The sequence below is a fragment of the Pipistrellus hanaki genome (assembly GCF_964339955.1).
Source record: "Pipistrellus hanaki genome assembly, chromosome: 3".
NCBI classification, from domain to species: Eukaryota; Metazoa; Chordata; class Mammalia; order Chiroptera; family Vespertilionidae; genus Pipistrellus; species Pipistrellus hanaki.
Window position 1 is genome coordinate 25,047,186 of NC_140505.1, and position 19,289 is coordinate 25,066,474.

The 19,289-nt window shown below is 50.0% G+C and overlaps 2 protein-coding genes and 1 pseudogene across 3 annotated transcripts in view; 1 reads left to right on the forward strand and 2 right to left on the reverse strand.

The window, feature by feature from the left end:
• CFAP97D2 (CFAP97 domain containing 2) overlaps positions 1 to 10,690 on the reverse strand; it is a 54,605-nt gene extending 43,915 nt beyond the window's left edge. The window contains exon 1 of the mRNA XM_084879930.1: positions 10,107 to 10,690. The gene's annotated coding sequence lies outside the window, so the exon portion shown is untranslated. The remainder of the gene's footprint in view (positions 1 to 10,106) is intronic.
• Positions 7,206 to 8,179, reverse strand: LOC311620470 (enhancer of rudimentary homolog; annotated as a pseudogene). The gene has a single exon. The product of its transcript is annotated as an enhancer of rudimentary homolog (transcript).
• Positions 9,493 to 19,289, forward strand: part of RASA3 (RAS p21 protein activator 3) — a 118,497-nt gene continuing 108,700 nt past the window's right edge. Inside the window, exon 1 of the mRNA XM_084879822.1 lies at positions 9,493 to 9,660. Coding sequence (XP_084735948.1) covers positions 9,606 to 9,660 — 55 coding nt within the window. The 5' untranslated portion in view covers positions 9,493 to 9,605. The remainder of the gene's footprint in view (positions 9,661 to 19,289) is intronic.

The window sequence follows — 19,289 nt, forward strand, 5'->3', positions numbered from 1 at the left end:
GATATGGATAATATCAAGAGCATGGGCTTATATAATTTTATAAATGTTGTAAGCATATATAATATAATTTTTAATGATGGTTCTTTTAAACAATCAGATGACAAAACTCCAGAAAATTTAATATCAATAGTTGGATCTCATGAGCTAGTACCTATCTAATGGAGGGTCCTGAAATCAATTTTTAAAATTAAATGAACCAGATTAGCTTACATGAAGCTAGAATAGAAAATAAAATTTTAGAATACATTATGTACAGTCTGGGTAAGTATTATTTCATAAAATTTGTGTAGCACCCTGAGTGTATCAGGTCATGACCTAGAATGTTGTTAGTTTTGTAGGTTTTTTTTTAAATAAGTTGAACAATTCTGGAATCAGGACCTCCAGCTGCTTTTCTATCCAATGTTAATTTGAGAGTGACTGTCAGGAGAGCCTCGACGGCCATTAATAGAGCCCAAATCTCAGAGTTAAGAGAACAATTGGGCTCTAGTTGGTTGGAGTGCAGTACTGATGTGCCAGGGTTGTGGGTTCTATCTCAGGTCAAGGCACATGCAGAAAGCAGCCAATGAATGCATAGGTGGGTGGGGTGGTAAGTCAATGTTTCTCTCTCCCTCTATCCCTTCCTCTTTCTCTCTCTCAAATCAATAAATAAAAAACTAAATTTAAAAAAAGGAAACGATTGGGCTACTGAAAGCTTGCTTGCTTCCTGAGAGAAATGGAGATTAGATGAGGCCCAGAGAGGTTGAGAAGATTCTGGAAAAGGAGACCCTTGAGAGAAAGGAATGCAGCAGGAGCCAGGTTTGCCCTTGGGCTCCTTGAAGTTGCAGGAGAAAATTGCAGTCTTCAGATGTGGCCTGGTCTCCTGAGGTCAAACAGGGTTGACAGGGTGTTTGCAAGTGAGGACTTTGAGGTTTCTTCTGCCCTCAGTCTTCCTCTCATGACAACAAGGGTACGTTTTCCTGGTATGGTAAGGTGAATAAACATGAGGTCACACCCTTCCTGTGTGAAGCCAGATTTCAGTCTCCCCACAGGAGAGGATGTGGGCCCTTGTGGGGCGGGGTAGCAAGCACAGCAGGAGATATCCAATGAGTTGGTATCTACCTTTAAAAATTTTTTAAATTGGAGATCATTGTAGATGCACAAGCAATTATAAGAAACAATAGAGGTCCCTTCATCCAGTTTCCTCCAACAGAGACATCTTGCATGACTGTGGTGACTATGGTATAAGATCACAGCTAGGAGATTGCACTGATGCAATACAATGACCTTACCCAGATTGTACCAATTTTACATGCATTCGTGTGTGTGTGTGTGTGTGTGTGTGTGTGTGTGTTGCTACTTTGTTAAAGCCACAGGCATCTCCTCCCCCTTTCCTGACCTCTACCGTCTGTCATTTCAAGAATGTTGTGTAATAAGGATTCCTCACTCAGCTGTGAGACCCATCAGTTTGTTGTACATCAGTAGACCTTTCTGTTGCCTTGTAAAGTTTAACCATCTACCTGTCAATGGGCAAGTTGAAGGTTGCTTCTGGGTTTTGGCAATCACAAATAAAGCTGCAATGAACATTGGTGGTTTTGTGTGCATAATGTCTCTTAAGGACATTTTCTTCCCACAGAGGGGAGCAAGGATCTTCGGGTAAACATGGACCTAACATTACCTTAGATCACCAGAGGCCTCCTTCAACCTAGTCATTCTCATGCTTGGGAGCAGCTAGAACCTGGAGGTAGCTGACTTCCTGGTAAGGGAACTGGTGTGGACCCATGACTAACAGGAGATCCAGAGCCAGAGCTGGTGTCTGTGCTGCACTGACTTAACCAGGCCCTGGTGCTTATGTCTCAGGAGAGCTGGCAAGATGCTCAGCAGGGCATATGTCTGGAGGGTGAGAGATGAAAGAGCCCCGCCCTTGCCTTGGGGAGGACTGATGAGAAAGCCACTGAGAACTGACTTTTCTTATTTGCTTGACACTGGCCTCATTGCTGTGCCATAAGCCACAAGCCAACTTATGGTCCCCACCCAATCCTGTATCAAGGCACTACTGTTCATCCCATTTTACTGACAAAGACACTTAGAGATAATCTGGGGGGAAGAGTTAAGTTAACATAAAATCATTTGAAAGGAATAGAAAGGAGTTTAAGTGGTATATCAGACTAGAAATATAAGAAAAGCAGTGCCACGTAACTATTTATCAAACTCAAAGTTAAATGAAATTCATTCATGTGCACGGACAGATGCTGTGTTGGCTCCTGAGCCCCAGCTTTACCTTCATGCCTCTCTGTGGTCATGGGGCCTCCCCAAGATGCACAGTCTGGCAGCTGTCCCCCGCAGCCAGCTACCATCATCCCTGAAACTGGGAGTAATGGCAACCAAACTTTGTGAAGGGCTGAGGGCCATCACAGGGGGCTCTGCAGTCCCCCAGAGCCACCATATTATCAGAAACAGGCTTTTAGTTTTTCATGCAGTGATATCTATACCTCAGAGACCATGTCTGCTTCTGGGATTGTCTTCTGTTTATTTTATTTTTAAATATATTTTATTGATTTTTTACAGTGAGGAAGAGAGAAGGATAGAGAGTTAGAAACATCGATGAGAGAGAATGCTCAATCAGCTGCCTCCTACACACCCACCACTGGGGATGTGCCCGCAACCAAAGTATTATACATGCCCTTGACCAGAATCGAACCCGGGACCCTTCAGTCTGCAGGCCTATGTTCTATCCACTGAGCCTAACCGGTTTCGGCTATTTTATTTTATTTTTGCTGTATTACTCCAAACTGAATCAATTGAGGGAACCTGTGGAGAAGGCAAGTCTTCAGTTATTGAAGCGTCTTGAGCTTAAGGAGTGTGTTGTATTTCCCTGTGTTCCCATAGGAACTGGCAGGTTCTGGATATATGCTTGGTACCCAGTAAAGGTTTGCTAAAGAAATGAATGGCTAAATAGAGTAAACACTCATTCAAACAAATTGTGTGGCCACTATGAAACTGTATGAACCTGGAAGGAAACAAAGAGAAATCAAAATCTTTGTGTTAGAACCGTGGGCACACTGGCGCACAAGTGCATTTTTTTCCTTTTAAAGTTTCTTTACCATTGTGTTGGGTCTCTCAAGCTAATGTTTTACAAAAAAAAGCAACTCTTACTGGTCATTGATAAAATTTGTTTGCCCAGTTGTGCAGCTTGGGACTTGTTGCTGCATTTACCGCTGGGTCTCCAGAGTCTGGCTCCTGGGACAGGAAGCATCTGTGGGTCAGATGCAGTTTTTCTAGGGCCCATGTTGGGATTCTGCTTTGAGAATTGAGTGTCAGAGAGTCTTGATGGCAAGGCCTCCTGAATAATTTGATGATGATTTTAGGGCGGGGGGAGGGGGGGATATTTACCTTCCTGCCATAGCTAAGAAGACAGGATTTGAAGTCTAGTTGATTGCTGATTTCAGGAGTATCTTCAAAAAGGCACCATGATATATAGCTAATTAGGGTAAAAACAACAAGTTAAACTCTATTATGATAAGAACAAACAGTCATTTTGAGCAAATGTTCTTCATAATAAGCTATCAAGGCATTGCTGGTATACAAATCTATTCAACGGGCAAATCCATTAGATATCTGAAATTACATTTTACTATCAACTCAAACTGACAAGTGCTTTGACAGTTATCAACTTGCATCCCATTTAAACTCTATTATTGTTTTTATTAATGAAGATAGGATAGGCTTTGGCCATGCCGATGATCCCCAAGTCTTACTGGCTTTATACAACAAAAATTTATTTCTTCCTTTTGCAAAGACAGCTGCAGATCCCAGCTGCTCTCCAGAGTAGCTGCCCTCATGTAGTGACTCAGGGGTTTAGCTACTTCTATCTTACCTCTCAGTTTCAAAATGAGGCCTCTCAATTGTCACAGTAGAAGAGAGACACTGGAGAAGATCGCAGTGGCTTTTCTCAGCTTCCAGTCAGATGTGAGGCCACTTAATTTACATTCCAGGCACTAGTTCCTCCCTGATCTGTCTGGAGGGTAGGCAGAGTGGCCCTCCATAGCGCACTCTAACAAGATCTACCGACTTCTTACTGCTGTGGATATTGTGGGCCCATTTGCCGCTGGTGTGCTGGGTCTCCTTTCTCCCAGCAGTACAGAACATCCGGGCTTCTAGCACCTAAACGGAACCTCAGTGCAGACATGTTCACTTTTTTGGCTCCTTTTCTCTGTGTGGCCCCAAAAAATGAATATTTGAGAAATATTATTCAAAGGTGGGTTTTTACTCATTTTTCTATATTCTCTAAATGTTTTCTCTCAAGCCTATCAGGTTACTAAGAAGCTACATTCTTTGACTCCTACGTGCCTGAATAAATTTTATCAGAATTATGATTTAGCATAATTTTGAATTTTTAAAAGTTGAGCTTTTACTATGTGTCAGGTACCGTAGGGAGCATATCAGCAAAGGTTAGTCATTTGAGATTGAAGACATCCTTCCCTAAATTGTTGAATATCTTTAATGAAAATATTATCTAAACATTTCTCATATTGCGTAGTAGGCCAAATATTGTCTTTTCTGAACTGTAACACTTACTTTTATGAGATAATATAATGTGTGTAAGATACCATATTTCCATCTTTCTCTTTTCACCTTGACTATTAGGAAACTCAAAGCTGAGCTCAGATATTCATTGCAATTGCTGTTTTTACCATAGATTTTTGATACAAAAATGTCTTCCTTCAATACTTTTGTTGTACTCTTTCAAAATTATTTTATTAAATACTGGTCATTTATTTTTATGTCACTTCAAATCCTTTGAAAGTAGGATGATCTGATATTCATAATGAATGATCTAATGATGCCATCTTAATAATAAATATCCACTTGTTGATAGATTGGCACTACTCAAGAAATATATTGGGGGCATACCGAAGAGGATTCTATCAAAGAGAGAAAAATGCAACTGAGTTATAAACAAAAGAGATTACAGGTACTTTCTATGAAGTCATTCCCTTTTCCTCTCATCTCTCAATGTTTTCCTTTCTCTTATTACCACACCTCTTAGGGAACAGATCCTAATTTAGAAAGCTAATGCTCAATTCCTTTGTACAGAGCACAGATTTGAGAAGACACGGTGTTTGCATAGTTCTGTGGAGTTGGGTTTTGTTAAGGAAGGAATCCCAGAAGTATGCTGGGCAGGCCTCTCCTTTTAAAGGGGAAGAGAAGCCCAGGCTCATGAACATCTTATCTTGCCCCACTCATGTGGGGATCTCCTGCATCTTTATACATTTATTTCCTACTCTCTGAGCACATGCCTTATCAAAGCCTCCCATGAATTGCCAACTTCTAGCTCATCTGCCTGGTTAAAATATCATCAATATAGCTATCCAAATTGACGTTCTGCAAACTGTCCAGATGGTCCAGGTCTCTAGGGTATGTTCTAACAAAGGGCAGGAAAGCCTGACGGGGCAAGATTGTACGTGCTAGAGTCTATGCCATGTGATATAAACTGCTTTAGATTCTCCTTTTTAGAGCTGGAGAAGAGTGCCTTTGTCAGCTGCACGGCCACCTACCATGGACCAGAGGCTGTGCTGATGTGGCCTGGCAGTGGCCCACAGCTGGCACTGCAGCTACCATTGGGGCTATGGTTTGGTTTAGCTTGTGGCGGCCCACCATGATCCTCTAGGACCTCTCTGGTACCAGAGGTGGAACTGGTGAATGAAAGCACCTTTCAGGATAGTCTTCATCTCTGACTTTCCCCCAGGATGTGTTATTGTTTTTGATTTTCCATCTTGGCCACCCCGCTTGGCTTTCCCTGCTGTGATCGCTCTGAACCCACACGCAAAGAAGCCAATGTGGGTGTTCTGACAACTGTCACATAAGCCATACCCATTTTACCTTAAATGCCAGGGGAAATGAGCACTTGGTGGGTCAATGGATCCAATAATTCCACTGTGAGCCACCTCTGGGCCAGGACTTCATTTATCTTCTGGACCCCACAAATCCCACTCTAATAGGAGCACAGGACTCTTCAAGTCCCTGGTGACTCAGACCCTGAGCCCAAAGCCCTCAAAATATCTAGGTGCTTTCCTTTTCTACCTGGAGGCAGTCCTAGGGGAGTCCTGACCACTTAGACTTGTAGTTAGGTCCTCTCCTTCAGTCAGTGAGTTCTGGGGATGAGAACTGGCTTAAGTCTGGAAATTGGACAAGAGACCGTGACATTATATTGGGGCAACTTTCTTCAGTCTCCTGCTACCTGTCATTGGTTTTCTTTGATTGTTTACCTTGAACAAAATTCTGGTTGGCTGGCTATTTGTCCTGTCCTGGATGCTGTGTTCGGCTGACCATGTCTATGGCTCTGTGCAGTTCAGGGAGCCCAGGCTGCCATTCCAGTCTTGCTGCTCACCATAGTAATTGCGCCTGCCTTGCTTCTGATGGCTAAATTGTTACCACCTTGCCTCTATTATGTCCCTGTCTGACATCCTCATTGCTATCAGGGTGGCCAGCATACCCTGTAACAGCACCGCAACCCCCCCCCCCCCCCCCCCCGCCACACACACACACAGCCCTGCCCTACAGCAGCCAGCCACTGCTGAGAATCTCACCAGCACATTCATCATCACTTTTGTAAACAGAGTGTCCTATGGATTTTCCTGGTCAGCGACAGGTTTCCTGATTTTATATTTACTCCTCTGTGTCACTTCTCAGAGCATTTGGATGCCTTCCTCTGCTGTGTGCTGTGCCCATTTGGCATTTCCACTTTATTTAGCATGGGGCATCACTTTCCACAAGCTTCCACATGGCACTTGCCAGGTTGCCAAATTCTGTACCATGGTTAAATAATCCCATATCAATAAACTGATCTAACTTTATGTTATGCCTCCCCTGGGTCCATCTTTCTCTGGATGTGGCTTTGCATTAACTTTCCAGCTCCCTCTGGCATCGGTTTCATAGACCCTGACACTCCCTGGCCAGGCCCAGCATGTTTCCAGCTGGGTGATGTGAATGTTGTGGAGGAGTGAATTGGAGGGAGAACATTGAGGTGTATGGATTGCTTTGCAGAAGCCTCTGTATCGTCTTTACGCATAGAGAGCACTTGCCTTAACAGGGAGAAATGGGACACCTCTCCAGGCCCAAAAGATTCAGAAAATCTGGGGTTCAAGATTTTTTTTTATTTTTATATAACTAAAGAACATTTATTTGTTTTTCACTAAGACTTTATCTTAGCACATAATCTCCCCAGGTCCCAGAGTTAGAGGCAGCAACACTGAGGTCACTACCTCCACCCCAACTTGAAGAAGGGTTAGTACAGTGAATGTTATAAAGCAGATATGAAGGATTGGAGTCAACATTAACTGACAAAGAAAAAATTCCTTCTAGATCATCATAACAATGTTTAAGTAAAAAAAGAGAGAAAGTGGGGGGGGGTGTGATGGGAGTTCAGATTGAACAAGATTCTCACATATCATCTGACACATTCAATCCTGGCTAGAGTGTACCAAAATGGAGACAGGATTACTATAATACAAAACTTCACTACAGATTGCTGTACACACCTGTGTTCCAAGCCCACCCCCAGTCCCCAAATGCTTCCAACACAACCATTTCCCGGCCTGCTGGGCCTGTCGACGAAGGAGCACGTAGATCTTCTCTTTAATCCAATCTTTGTTATAAGGCTGGTATGTCTGGGTATCAGCTTGGTAAACAAGACAGCTGAGGTCCGCCAGGTCTTCAATAAAATCAAACAACTAGCTGATATCATATGTGATAGAGGGGCTGTTGGGATTCATTCTCTTCAGATGTTCTTCATACATTTTACAAACACCTTCTATACACTCATTCACTGATTCATGATCAGCGTAAGTTCTGCCTTCTGGTCTCTTAGTAGGCTGTACCAGCAAAATGGTGCGAGACAAGCTGCCACCCGCAGAAAGTGCACCCTGGGCCCCGCAGGAGGGCGCCCTGGGGTTCAAGACTTCTGAGTGCATTCATGCAGAGGTTATTCCCCCAAACCGTAGGGTCTCCCTTCTCCCCAACCAGGGTCCTGACCTCAGTAGAGCAACTTTCCTTGGATTGAGCATTCTCTCAATCTTCATGATTAAGTCCTGGCTCTGACCCACAGCTTGTTGTTGTTGTTGTTGTTCTCTAGCTGCAGGAGATGAGAGTGTCTTTACATGGTACCAGGAAAGCCCTCTTTCTGTCATATTTTTCTTCAGATTAGTGATTTTACCCCATTGCCTGCCCTCAGTAAGAGCAACCTGATCCCATAGTCCAAATAATCTCTGCTTCCCCCAACCTCTGCAATGCCTGCGGCACTGCACCCACCCTGCGTTTCCAGCTCGCCACTACAGCTACAGCAGCGCAGGGCTGCGGGCCTCCAGCGACGTGCCAGTGGGAGTCCAGCTCTCAGATTCCCTCACAGAGGCTGCTCCTAGACACTCCTGGTCCAACTGCCTTATGCTCAGTTCCCCTGGAAACAGACTCAGAGGCAGAGATCTGTGTGCAGGATTTTATCAGGAGTGTTCTCAAAAAAAAAAAAAAAAAAAAAAAGTCCCGGGAGCTTGAGAGGCAAGAAAGATGGGCAGAGAAGCAGCTTAACCACAATCCTCTGAGAGGCACGGGAGCTGGGGGAGCTATTCAATCATCCAGCTGGAGGCAAAGCTTTGGTCTTAAGAGGGAAATCTGGGCGGCACAACACAGCATGCACTACAGAAATCTCCGCAGGTCCCAGAGTTAGAGGCAGCAACACTGAGGTCTGAACCAAGAAGCTGCTTTCCCTAACTCCCAGTAAACCATAAGTGAAGGTCTGGAGAGGATAAACTCAAGCAAGATGATTGAGGGTAGTTAGGGTAAAGAATGGTCCTTAATGCTTTAAACACATCCGCAAGCATTTTTTTATTTTTTTTTTTATTTTAAGGCAGTGAGGATAAAGCAGTGAAAAGAACAGACCCCTCTCTTCATGAAGCTGTTATTCTGGTATATGCAGTGTGTGTGTGTGTGTGTGTGTGTGTGTGTGTGGTATAGGCCCCCATGGAGATGAAAGAGAGGAGGGAGGGAAGTGGAGAGGAAGGCAGTAGGGGACCTGGAGACAGAGAAGTAAAGGAAGTGTGGAGGGGACCCTGCAGATGCTGGAGGCAGACAGCACACAGTAGTGCTTTGCCCGTTCCCCCCGCCTCCCCTAGTAGCCCAGTTCTGGCTGTGCACCTTCCCACCCCCAACCCCGTCTGGTGCCCCCCCTCTGCAGCCTCCCCGCTATCCTTTTAGGTTCCTTCCCCGCCCCTCCCGCGGCCTCCCGCCATGCCCTTCTCCGCGGCCCCCTTAGCTCCCCCCATTCTCCGTCCCCCAGCCACCGCCACCCGCTCCGGGTCCCTCGGGATCCCACCACTGAAACAGACCCCGCCCCTCCCCTGGCCTCGGCCAATGGGCAGTTGGGGCCGCGTTGTGGGCGGAGCCGTCCCGTCCCCGCCCCTTTGCCGGCCCTCGGCCAATGGGGAGCCGGGCAGGACCGATGGGCGGGCGCGTGGGCGGGGCTGGGAGGCCAGGGCGCCCCCGACCCGGCGGGCGCTGGGGAGGGCGCAGAGCCGGGACTGTGCGGCCGCTCGGCTCGGCTATTCCGCGGCACTCCGCACGCGAATACGGCCAGCATGGCGGTGGAGGAAGAGGGGCTCCGGGTCTTCCAGAGCGTCAAGATCAAGATCGGTGAGCGTCCGGGAGCCCGCGGGGGCTGCGGGGTCTTCGCGGGTCTCGCGGCCGGCGCCCCCCTCGTCCCTGATCCGCTCCTGAAGATGCGCGTTCCCAGAAGGCCCCCCTCCTCGATCCCCCTGTTTCCCCCCCCCGCCCCCTCCCCGCCGGGGACTGCTGGTCCGCGGGCCGCGCCCCTCCCACCTCGCGGGCACCCGCGGCCAGTTGGCTGTGCCCCCTCCACCTCCTCCAGGACGGCCGGTCCTCCAGCCGCGGCCCCCTCCCACCTCTCTCGGAGGACGGTGACTGGGCCGAGCCAGGCCCCGCGGCTTCGGGGGACTCAGCTCCCGGAGCCCCCCACCCTGTGCCGCCCCAAGTCCCTGGAGGGGCAGTGCCGGGGGTGGGGTCGCCTGTAGGACGCGGGTCCATTCCCTCTAAGTGTGTGTGTCTGTGTGTGTGCTTACCTGCGTGCGCGCGTTTGGGGACTCCGGATGCGTGCATTTCAGGTGTCAAATCCACCCATCTCAGGGTTCAGCATCTCCTCAAGCTGCTGCACCCAGAAACTTCCTTTTCTGTGAACGCGTTAGCTCTTCCTCATGTCCCCCCCAGGGGGGAAAGGGGCCGCCGGGCTGGGCTGTTGGCTGGTGCCTGTGTGTGTGCACACCTCTGTGTGGGTGTGTGTTTTTGTGCGCACATGTGTCTGTGTGCACACATCTGTGCCGGTGACTGCGTGTTCCGTGTGCGCATTTGCCTGCCTGTGAATGTGTGGAGCAATCTCTGGCCCAGGGCTCCCTCAGGGCAGGGAGCCACCCCTCCCCCACCTTCCATTGAGAACTGGCGGAGGGAGCTTGTTGGCCAGGCCCTGTCTGTCACCCGGGAGGATTCTGCCTTGCTCACTGGACTCAAGAGCTGGGGGAGGGAAATGACATGCAGGTTCTGGAGTGGGCTGGAGGGCTAGATCCGGATTTCCTGGGTTTATCTGGAGATATTTTTTTTTCTAGTTCTGTTTTATCTTGGGAGGGTGATGTGCAAGTCATTCACCCCCCACCTCCACCCAAAAAAAAACAACACACACACACACACACACACACACACAAACCCCCACAGCAACAACAACCAAAATCTATGCCTGGAATGACTGTTAGACATGAGTGCCATAAACGTGCCGGAGAGGGCTTCTGAGGACCCAGGGTGTCATCATGCTCAGGGTCCTTCTTGCCTACTGACCCCCCTGTCCCCGGAGTGCCCCACATTCCCGTTTATTCCCCCCGTGGAAAAGGGCCGCTGGGAACCCAGCCAGGCACCTAGTGACTGCTGAAGTGTCAGTTGTTGATGACATCTGATGCCTCCCGAAGGAATTCCAGCTACCCCAAATCAGCATGTTGTTTCCTGTCTGCTTTATTTTGGTTTACGGATCATTGCTGAGACGCTGTTGGTTTCTGGCTCAGAGGCACTGCAGATAGCATGTGGCAGCGCTTCAGCCCGGGGAGTCAGCCGGGAGAGAGAGGGCCGCTCTTGTTTACTTGGTGGAAGTCAGCTGCACTCTCACACTGAGAGATTCAACACTGAGCGCCCCGCCCCCCCCCCAAAAAAAAAAAGTGGGGGCAGGGGAAAGGGCCTCCCTTAGAGTTCCCTCAGCCAAGAGCCCTCACTCATTGCCTGGGTCCAGTGAATTTCCTGGTGGACCCCCGAGGATTTGAGGTGCTTCCTTGGGAAATTGGGGGGAGGGGGAAAGGAGAAAGTGGCATGGGAGTGTGGCGGTGGGGAGTGTGCCGAGTTCTGGGTGCAGCAGACAGGAATGGGGACTGTGTGGTCCAGGCCCAGCACAGCAAGCCAGCCTCAGCCTCTGCTCGGGGAGAGTTCTGGAATGGCGGTTTATTCAGCGGAGAGCATTGATTTCTTTCCAGGATGGCTTAGTGCGTGAAGCAAGAGGACGAGGAGACGCTCCAAGGTCCGGGGGAGGCATGCCTGTGGAGTGCACACTCCTGGGAGGGTTCCGGGCCCCAGCAGGAGGGGCCTGGTGTGGACAAAGGGGCTTAGATGACACTGTTTGGTTAGGCGGTCTCTCTTGCGTGCTGCCCTTTAAACAAGCGAGAGAAACACCCCGCTCAGCTGAGGATCAGTGCGGTGACTGGAACATCTGCCACCTCTCACGCCGCATGGGGATGGGTATTGCTAGAGCCTTTGGATCCCCCACCCCCCTGTTTGGGAGCTATAGCCGTGAGGTAGACATGCCTGTGCAGCCGCCATCCAGCTCCCTGCACACGGTTCCAGCTCTGAGAAGCTCCCGATTCCTCTCTTTCTTGAGGAGGGTCCTTGCCGATAGTGCCGGGATACAGGAGGGTGACATCTGTGTCTCACCTTTGTAGCTGGGGCGGGCGGGGGGGGGGGGAAGGCATGCAGAGATTCAGGGTCTACACACAGACCAGGCAGGACCTCCTCCTGTGTCTGGGCACAGGCATGGATGAGGCTGTGTGGCTGAGTGAGAGTCTGGGCTGGGCTGGGCTGGGCTGGAGACCAGGAAGGTGGAGTGTGTGTGGGCTGGTTTGGGGCAGTTTTCTTTAACTTGTGGGAAAGCCTTTAGCAGAGCAAGATGATGATGATGATGATGATGATCCGAGGTGGGTGGCGTGCTGATTTCTTTCCCTCATCCTCCCTTTGTGGCCAGTCTCGGCTCTGACTCGCCTGCATGATGAGGGACACTTTGATTTGGAAGAGGGGCAGTTAGCTGTGCAAGAGACAGCACACACACCGTCACATGCATGCCGGCCTCTCCTTCTTCAGAGAGACGCTGGCCAGGCTGTCCATTCATCTCCAAGCCTCGTTTCCAGGCTAGCTGGCCGCACGCCCGCGGCTGCTGCTGGCTCGCTAGATGACCCGGGGCAAGTGTCCTCCCCTTTCATAGCCTTATTTTTCCGTTTGCAAAATGCAGGCTCTTATTGTCTACTGCATCCGGTGGGAGCTTACAAGACAGCGTTGTGCCTGCCTGTCTCACTCCCAGAGAAAGACAAAATGAAAAATTCCCCCTAGAGTTATGCCAGTAAGAGCAATATATCACGACTGTTGCTAAGAAAAAAAGGCAGAACACTTTGGAGGGGATGAAGAGGTGCTTTTTTTGTTTGTTTGTTGTTGTTGTTTGTTTGTTTTTAGGTGTAAGAGCTTTGGCCTTGATTCCTTAAATCGTTTTTTGGAAAGTGTGATGGTAACTTGGTCTTGTGGAAAGGCTAAAATTGGGGGAAATGGAAAAAGTTTCTTTTTCCCCCCTCTTCCCCTTTCTTTTTCCTTCCACCTTTTGCGAATGAGATAATACATTAAAAAAGTACCAAATAAAAGCGAGATGTTTTTATTGTAACTATTTTGAGTCCTTGTCTTGAGCCTGCTGTCTTCCCCATGCCCCAGTAAGCCTTGCAGTGTTCTCTTGGATAGCTCTTCAAGACACTTAAAAATCTCAAACACTGCCTGTGTTTGGTGCCGGTTGTTAACTGTTTTTACACCAGACTCTCCGGTCTCGTAAACTGGACGCACTTCCTATGAGCCGACCGCTTTGAGGAAGTGTGTTCTGACTTTCCATGAGTCAGGACTTCAGCGCTGGAAGGGAAGCAGCTAGATTTCTAGGCGCTGATTGGGGAAGAGCCCACAAGGAGATCACTTCTGCCGGGCAGCGCTGTGTGGGACCCAGTGCTCCTTCCGTTAAGCATTTTGCTCGATAGCTTCACTTCCCAGGGATATATTCCTTTTCCATAATAGTCACCATTCATTTTGAAGTGTCATTTTATCTTAATAAATGTGTTCCCTTAAGAACTACTTACAAAGGTGTTTCTCTCAGGCTCCCAAAAGTAAAAAAGCAGAGCCTTGCACGTCAGAGCGAGGAAAGCCCTCCTGCTCCGCCAATGGTTTTCCTCTTCCCTCCGAGGGTGCCGTTTGGATCTGTTCGGTGTGTTAACGGCTGTGTCCCATGGGAGGCCGAGCTCCGCCTGGTTCCTGGGGGCAGGCCTTCCTCTGACCCTGCGCCTCCCCTCCTTCTCCTTGGGTCCGGCACAGCGCTCCTCTGGTGCTCACTGGGCTCAGAGCAAGCTCTCCTGTTCCTTCTCCGTAGATCAGGGCTTGTCCGCCAAGAAGGGATTCGATGGCCGCCTGGGTCCAGCACAAGCACGTCGGAACTGACCGTTCCTCCAGTTCAGCAAAACGTGGCCCTGCTTGCGGCCTGCTCCAGCCTCTGCCTTCCTTCCACCGAGTGGCAAACATAATCTCACCAGGAGCAGGGGTCCCTTCGGCAGGGCAGGGCGGGGAGCTGAGTGAGAGGAGAACTGGGAATCGTGGCGAGGTCCCTAGTCTGCATCTCCCTTGGCCTTTCAGCTGTGAGGAGGGGAGATGGCGCAAAGCCTCAGGCCGCAGGGGTGGGACCTCAGGGTTCTAGGTGCGCTCCGCTGAGTGTGATACGTAACCCCATTTCCTCCGTGGGAAGCAGTACTGTGAGCCTCACAGGGGCCTATAAGGATCAGAGGAGGTGGTGGTCCTGCTTACTAAGTTAAAACAGTTATTGTTAGTCATAGTGGCTTCACAGGGCTGAAGAAAAATCCTGTTCTTTTAGAGGAAACCTTTTGTGAACTTAAGGGAGTGATGTCAGTGACATTAGTTGTGTGTGTGTGTGTGTGTGTGTGTGTGTGTGTGTGTGTGGCAGTGTAAAAAGAGGCCATGCTGGCCACACGTGGTTCTCGGCACCAGGGATTTTATATTCTCTGGAGCTTTTTGATGCTAAAATTAACCTGGATATTCTATTAACCGAGATCAGCTAGCTGCCGGTGCTATTTTTAACCCCTGAGGAAGGACTCATGTGCAGAACGGGACTGTGCCTGGGGAGCAGCTGGGCTCGGGGCCAAGGGTGATTTCAGCCTGTGGCTCCAGGTTCTGCCTGGGCAGGGGGTGGGTTTTCTGGGCCTGCGTGTGGGGGTGGAGAGGGACGCAGACATAAGTGTCTAGCTCGTGTGTGTCATCTCCCTGTAATTTAAATTCTCACAACCCCAGGACACTTGCTTTGAGGAAGGGGGGCTTCTAGGACTTAAATAACGCGCCCCAAGTCACCCAGCCTGAGAGAGCGGAACTGGGATTTGAACCCACTTTTGTGTTGTGCCAACATTCTTGTTCTCCTCACCACTTAATACTGTCTGTCTTTTCTTTGTCCATGATCTTGGGTTTGAATGGCGGTGGTGGTGGTGGTTGGGGTGGGGATGGTGAAGGGCTGGGAAACTTTGCACCCAATCCTGGCCCGGTTGCTCCGAGCCACTGACCAGGGGGTACCAGGGGTAGGACTCCGAGAAAAGAGAAATTGTGAAGATGCCATCTTGAACAGAATTGCGGAAATCCAGAGACGGTTCTTCGAGAAGGCCCCCCTGGCAACTCATACACCCCCGGGCATGTTAGGAAAAGGCACTGGGCAGGTGAGCTTGTAGATGGGTCACCTGGCTGCAATATTGCATTTGATAGAAAACGTTCAGATTTGCTTCTCTGAAGCTAGTGAGGCATCTGAGTGTATAAACACACCCATCTTCCGGAAGGCACTCGGGGAGTGAGAATACTGTCTTAGTCTTGAGACGAGCATGTGTTTAGGAAGGAGATGGATGTATTCGTTGGGAACAACCAGAAGTGGTAGCTCCTAAGGCCTGAGATGGCGAGGGGTTTGCAAGTCGCGCTGAAGTGAGTGAAGACGGTCGGGCTTCTGTGTTCACGGGTGGAGGAGCTTGCAGGCCGCTGTGGTGACCAGAGCCCCTGGGAGCCAGCGCTGGAGCGGTGGAGGGTGCAGCTAACCACAAAGCCTGAGTCACGGCTATGTTTTCTCGCTAATTCTGTGTCTGCAGACAAATCCAGGTTCTCTCTGCCTCAGTGTCTTTGTGAAAGTGGAGAGTAAGACCTTTTGGGGGAGCTTAATGAGTTTGTGATACTTGCGCTGCTCTGCTCTTTATTGACAGGTGTTACTAGTGTGACTGGAAGCTCCAATGTGAAGCGATTTGTTATGTTCATCTTGCAGCAAATCAGAGTTCCCACTAAACGGATAGGACAGCTGCACTTTGTGCTCGATAGCAGGCGGGCGAGGTCAGGCATGAGGGGGAAAGCAGCCTTGAACCTACCAAGAAGAGTTTGGAGAAGGAGGGGTCAGTGTGTGACATAGAGCTGGGCAGTGGGCACAGCTTTGGGGGACAGCAGTGGCTGGCTGGAGCGGCCAGTGAGGCGTGTGGTTAGGCCTCTGGCCTCCGGGTGGGTAGAGTGGGGCACGCCGTTGGGCCTTGTGGGGACTTGCATGTCGAGTCCTGCAGATGCTGGTCACTCCTGGAGAGTCCAAGGTGAGAGAGCAGATGTGAGGTCATGGCGTGGGCAGGGTCGAGTGGGGGTGGTGAGGGCAGTGAGGGCGCATCCTCACCGGCTGTCTAGTTTTCTGCCTCCTGATGTCAGGGTTGGGGCCTCTACTCAGCAAAGAAGAGGAGGAGCTCACAGCATGGTGGAATGTTCTAACTTTGGCTGGTAGGTAGAGATGCACAGGAATGTTCATGGCAGCAGTACTATCGTCAGGGTTACATGGTTTAGTAGCAAAAGTGAAAACAAAGTATATGCCAGTCGGAAGGGTGCTGCCACAGCCTGGAATATTATGCAGCTTTCAGAGGAATGAGTTAGAGCCAGGCCAACCCAGGCCGCGTGACGTGCAGGAAGTTCCATGGGGTATGACTAGAAAGAAAAGCAAAATACAGCAAGTCTATCTCAGGTCATCCCCTTAAAGAGCAGTAAAAGCCAGGCAAACATGTGCAGACGTGGAAACGAAGACCTGCACAAGCTCATCAGTCGGACTTCCCGTGGTGGGGGGTGTGGAAAGGCTTCGGAAGGAAGAGGGACGCAAGTAAGAAATCAGAGGTCTGTTTTGAGAAAGTGAGAGCAAGACTCTCGTGCACGGATGTGAAATTTTGTATCTAGATAGGTAAATGGAGACTTTAAAAACACAACCACTTTAAAAATGGATAGAACAACGTTCTGCAGAGGAACCGATTTACCTGGATTATAGACGGGAAAGTGTGAGAGAGACGGAGCAGGGCTGCCGCCGGAGTCCAGAAATGAGTGAACAGCAAGCTGGAGCCCAGTGGAAGTTGCTGGAGCCGAGGGGCCAGGATTGGCTCGAGAGAGAGGGGCCTCGGACCAGCTCCAACACACCGAGCGGGTTTGGCGCTCCAGCTGCTGTGTTCACAAAACTCGGACACGGGTGAAAAAGAACTTAAAGTCACGTCATCCCCAGCAGATGACCCGGTGCTTTTCTTTAAGTGTGAGGCAGCTTCCAAAATTAACAGTTAACACATTCAAACTTTGGTATAAATGCATGTCCCGTGATCATCCGTAGAAATAAGGAGATGAGTGTCTCCCAGCTCTTGGCTCCTCAGCTCCGTGGGCTGGAACCCAGGAAGTGGCTCTCGCGTGTGGGAACCTACCCAGGGATCAGAGCGTCTGGGGAGCTTTTGGTTTGAGTGTGTATGTGTGTTTTTAAATCCCTGCTGGAAATGATGGATCGTCAAGATGACCGTGGGATCAGAGATAGTAATTCCTCACTCTCCGAGTGTCTGCAAATGCTAGGCCTGTTTCTGCTTGCAGGGCTGGATTCCCCGGCCCGCAGCTCCCTCCCTCTGTCCTGAAATTTGGCCTTGTTAGTTTCAGTGTTCGAATAAGTTTGAGTCCCACAGTGAGGACAGTTAGCCTCCTGGGATAAGCCCATGGTTGCTACATGCTGCATCTTAACATGTAACACATGTTGTTAGGGTCACTGTCTCCTAGGAGGGAGGCTGGGAGCCACGCTCAGGGTCACGCGGGACATCGGGACCTTTTGCAGACACAGAGCACAGTGCCCTTCTCTCCGAGGCAGCCGAGGAATGTGTTTTCCTCTCACATCGCTTCTGTATCTGTTACCTGAAAACCTCCCAAATGTAGAGAATTGTTCTGTCTTGGCCCCCCGTTGCCAACAGGATAGAACCCAGAGGTCAAGTCCTCCTGTCGGGCGGCGGCGCTCTCCTAACCAGGCGAGTGCATCCCCCTGGGCACCGGCTGCCGCAGTGCCAGTGCTTCCTGGTGCACTGGGACCAGCACCAAGTCACCAGGCCTTTCTTGAGAACCCTCTTCCCCTGGGCCCGCCTCTGGGACAGACAGGATTCTGGGATTGGGCTCTGGCTTCTGGCTTCTTGGGTAAGGTGACCAGACGCCCCCCTTTTGGCGGGACAACCCCAATTCTTAACAATTTGTCCCGCGTCCCGCGGCGTTTTGGGACTTTTTTTTAAAACGCTGCGGGATGTGGGACAGGTTGTTAAAAATCGGAACTGTCCCACCAAAAGCGGGACGTCTGGTCACCTTATTCTTGGGTGAATTACTCCCTTAACTGAACAGAGTTAAGGGAGCTTATTACTCGTGTGTTTCTTTCGGGAGCCTTGTTGTTGGACTCATAGTTTTGTGAGGCGTCCAGTTAGGTGTGACCTGTGTGCGGGCCACTTGAGTCAGGGTCAGTTTCTCCTTCCTTGATATAAAAAGCCACACAGAGTGATCTCCAGTGATCCTCACACAGCCGAGCCTGTGAAATGGTTGAGGATGCCGAACCATTGCCCCCAAATCCTCTTTAGCTTTGTTTTGTGTTGTTGTTTTCTCTTTTGAGGAAAAGGTTTCATTTTCTTTTCGGTCCTTGTAGTTTCTCCTTTTGGTTCTAAGTCCATTCCTGGGAGTTACCAGAACAGCCGGGTTGTTTGATGTTGTGTACGCTGTCCGTTTTCACAGATCAGGCCTGGCTCCGGGACCCACGGACCCGCCCAGTGATGCCAAGACGGCTCCTGTAGGACGTTGTACTGATTCTGTGCGGGGAGGCTCCCAAGCTCACACAGCAGGAGAATTTATGACTGCCTGAGCTGCCCTGTGACGAACTTGCAATTACCCAGGTGCTTCTGTGGTTAGAAAGGCACAGCCTGTTGGGTGTGTATCAAATCACTTCCTCAAACAGATAGCTGACTCCCCACCCGGGGCCTTCTTTTCCGTGAATCTTCAGATGAGCATTCATGGGACTCACTGAGCAGAGCAACACTTTCTCATGAACCTGAGGTCCTCCAGAGGCCACGACAGCTGGGGGCTTACAGCCTGCTGACCCACTTCCCAGCTGAGTGTCTTGAGTTGCCTGAAATGCCTGAGCCACTTCTGAGACCTTCAGTTGGAGGCTCAGTGGCAAGGGAGGGCAGGGGGGAGGCGGGTGGAGTAGGGCAGTTAAACTTGGGCATGCAAGAGGGAAGTTCAGCCACAGGCCCCCAAACCTCTGGGCATCTGTTTATGTTGGCCCAGCTAAATTGGGGCTTTCCAAGGCTGGGGTCAGACTGTGGTACAGAGGTATCAGCAGAGATCCAGGAATAAGAACTGTTCCGGAAACTCCATCAGCGAGCAGACCCCAGGGGACCTGACCAAGCTGGCTTCTTGTTAGATGTCTGTGTAGGATGCTGTGATGGCCTGGCTTTCCCATGGCCTCTGGGGTGGGGGCTGGGATGGGGAATTCCAGATTGCTAGGGACTGGCCTGGCAAGCTAAGCCTTTTCCGGAGGCCACACCGGCCTGTCGGGTAGCCATAAATGGTTTTTAACTTAGGATCAGAAA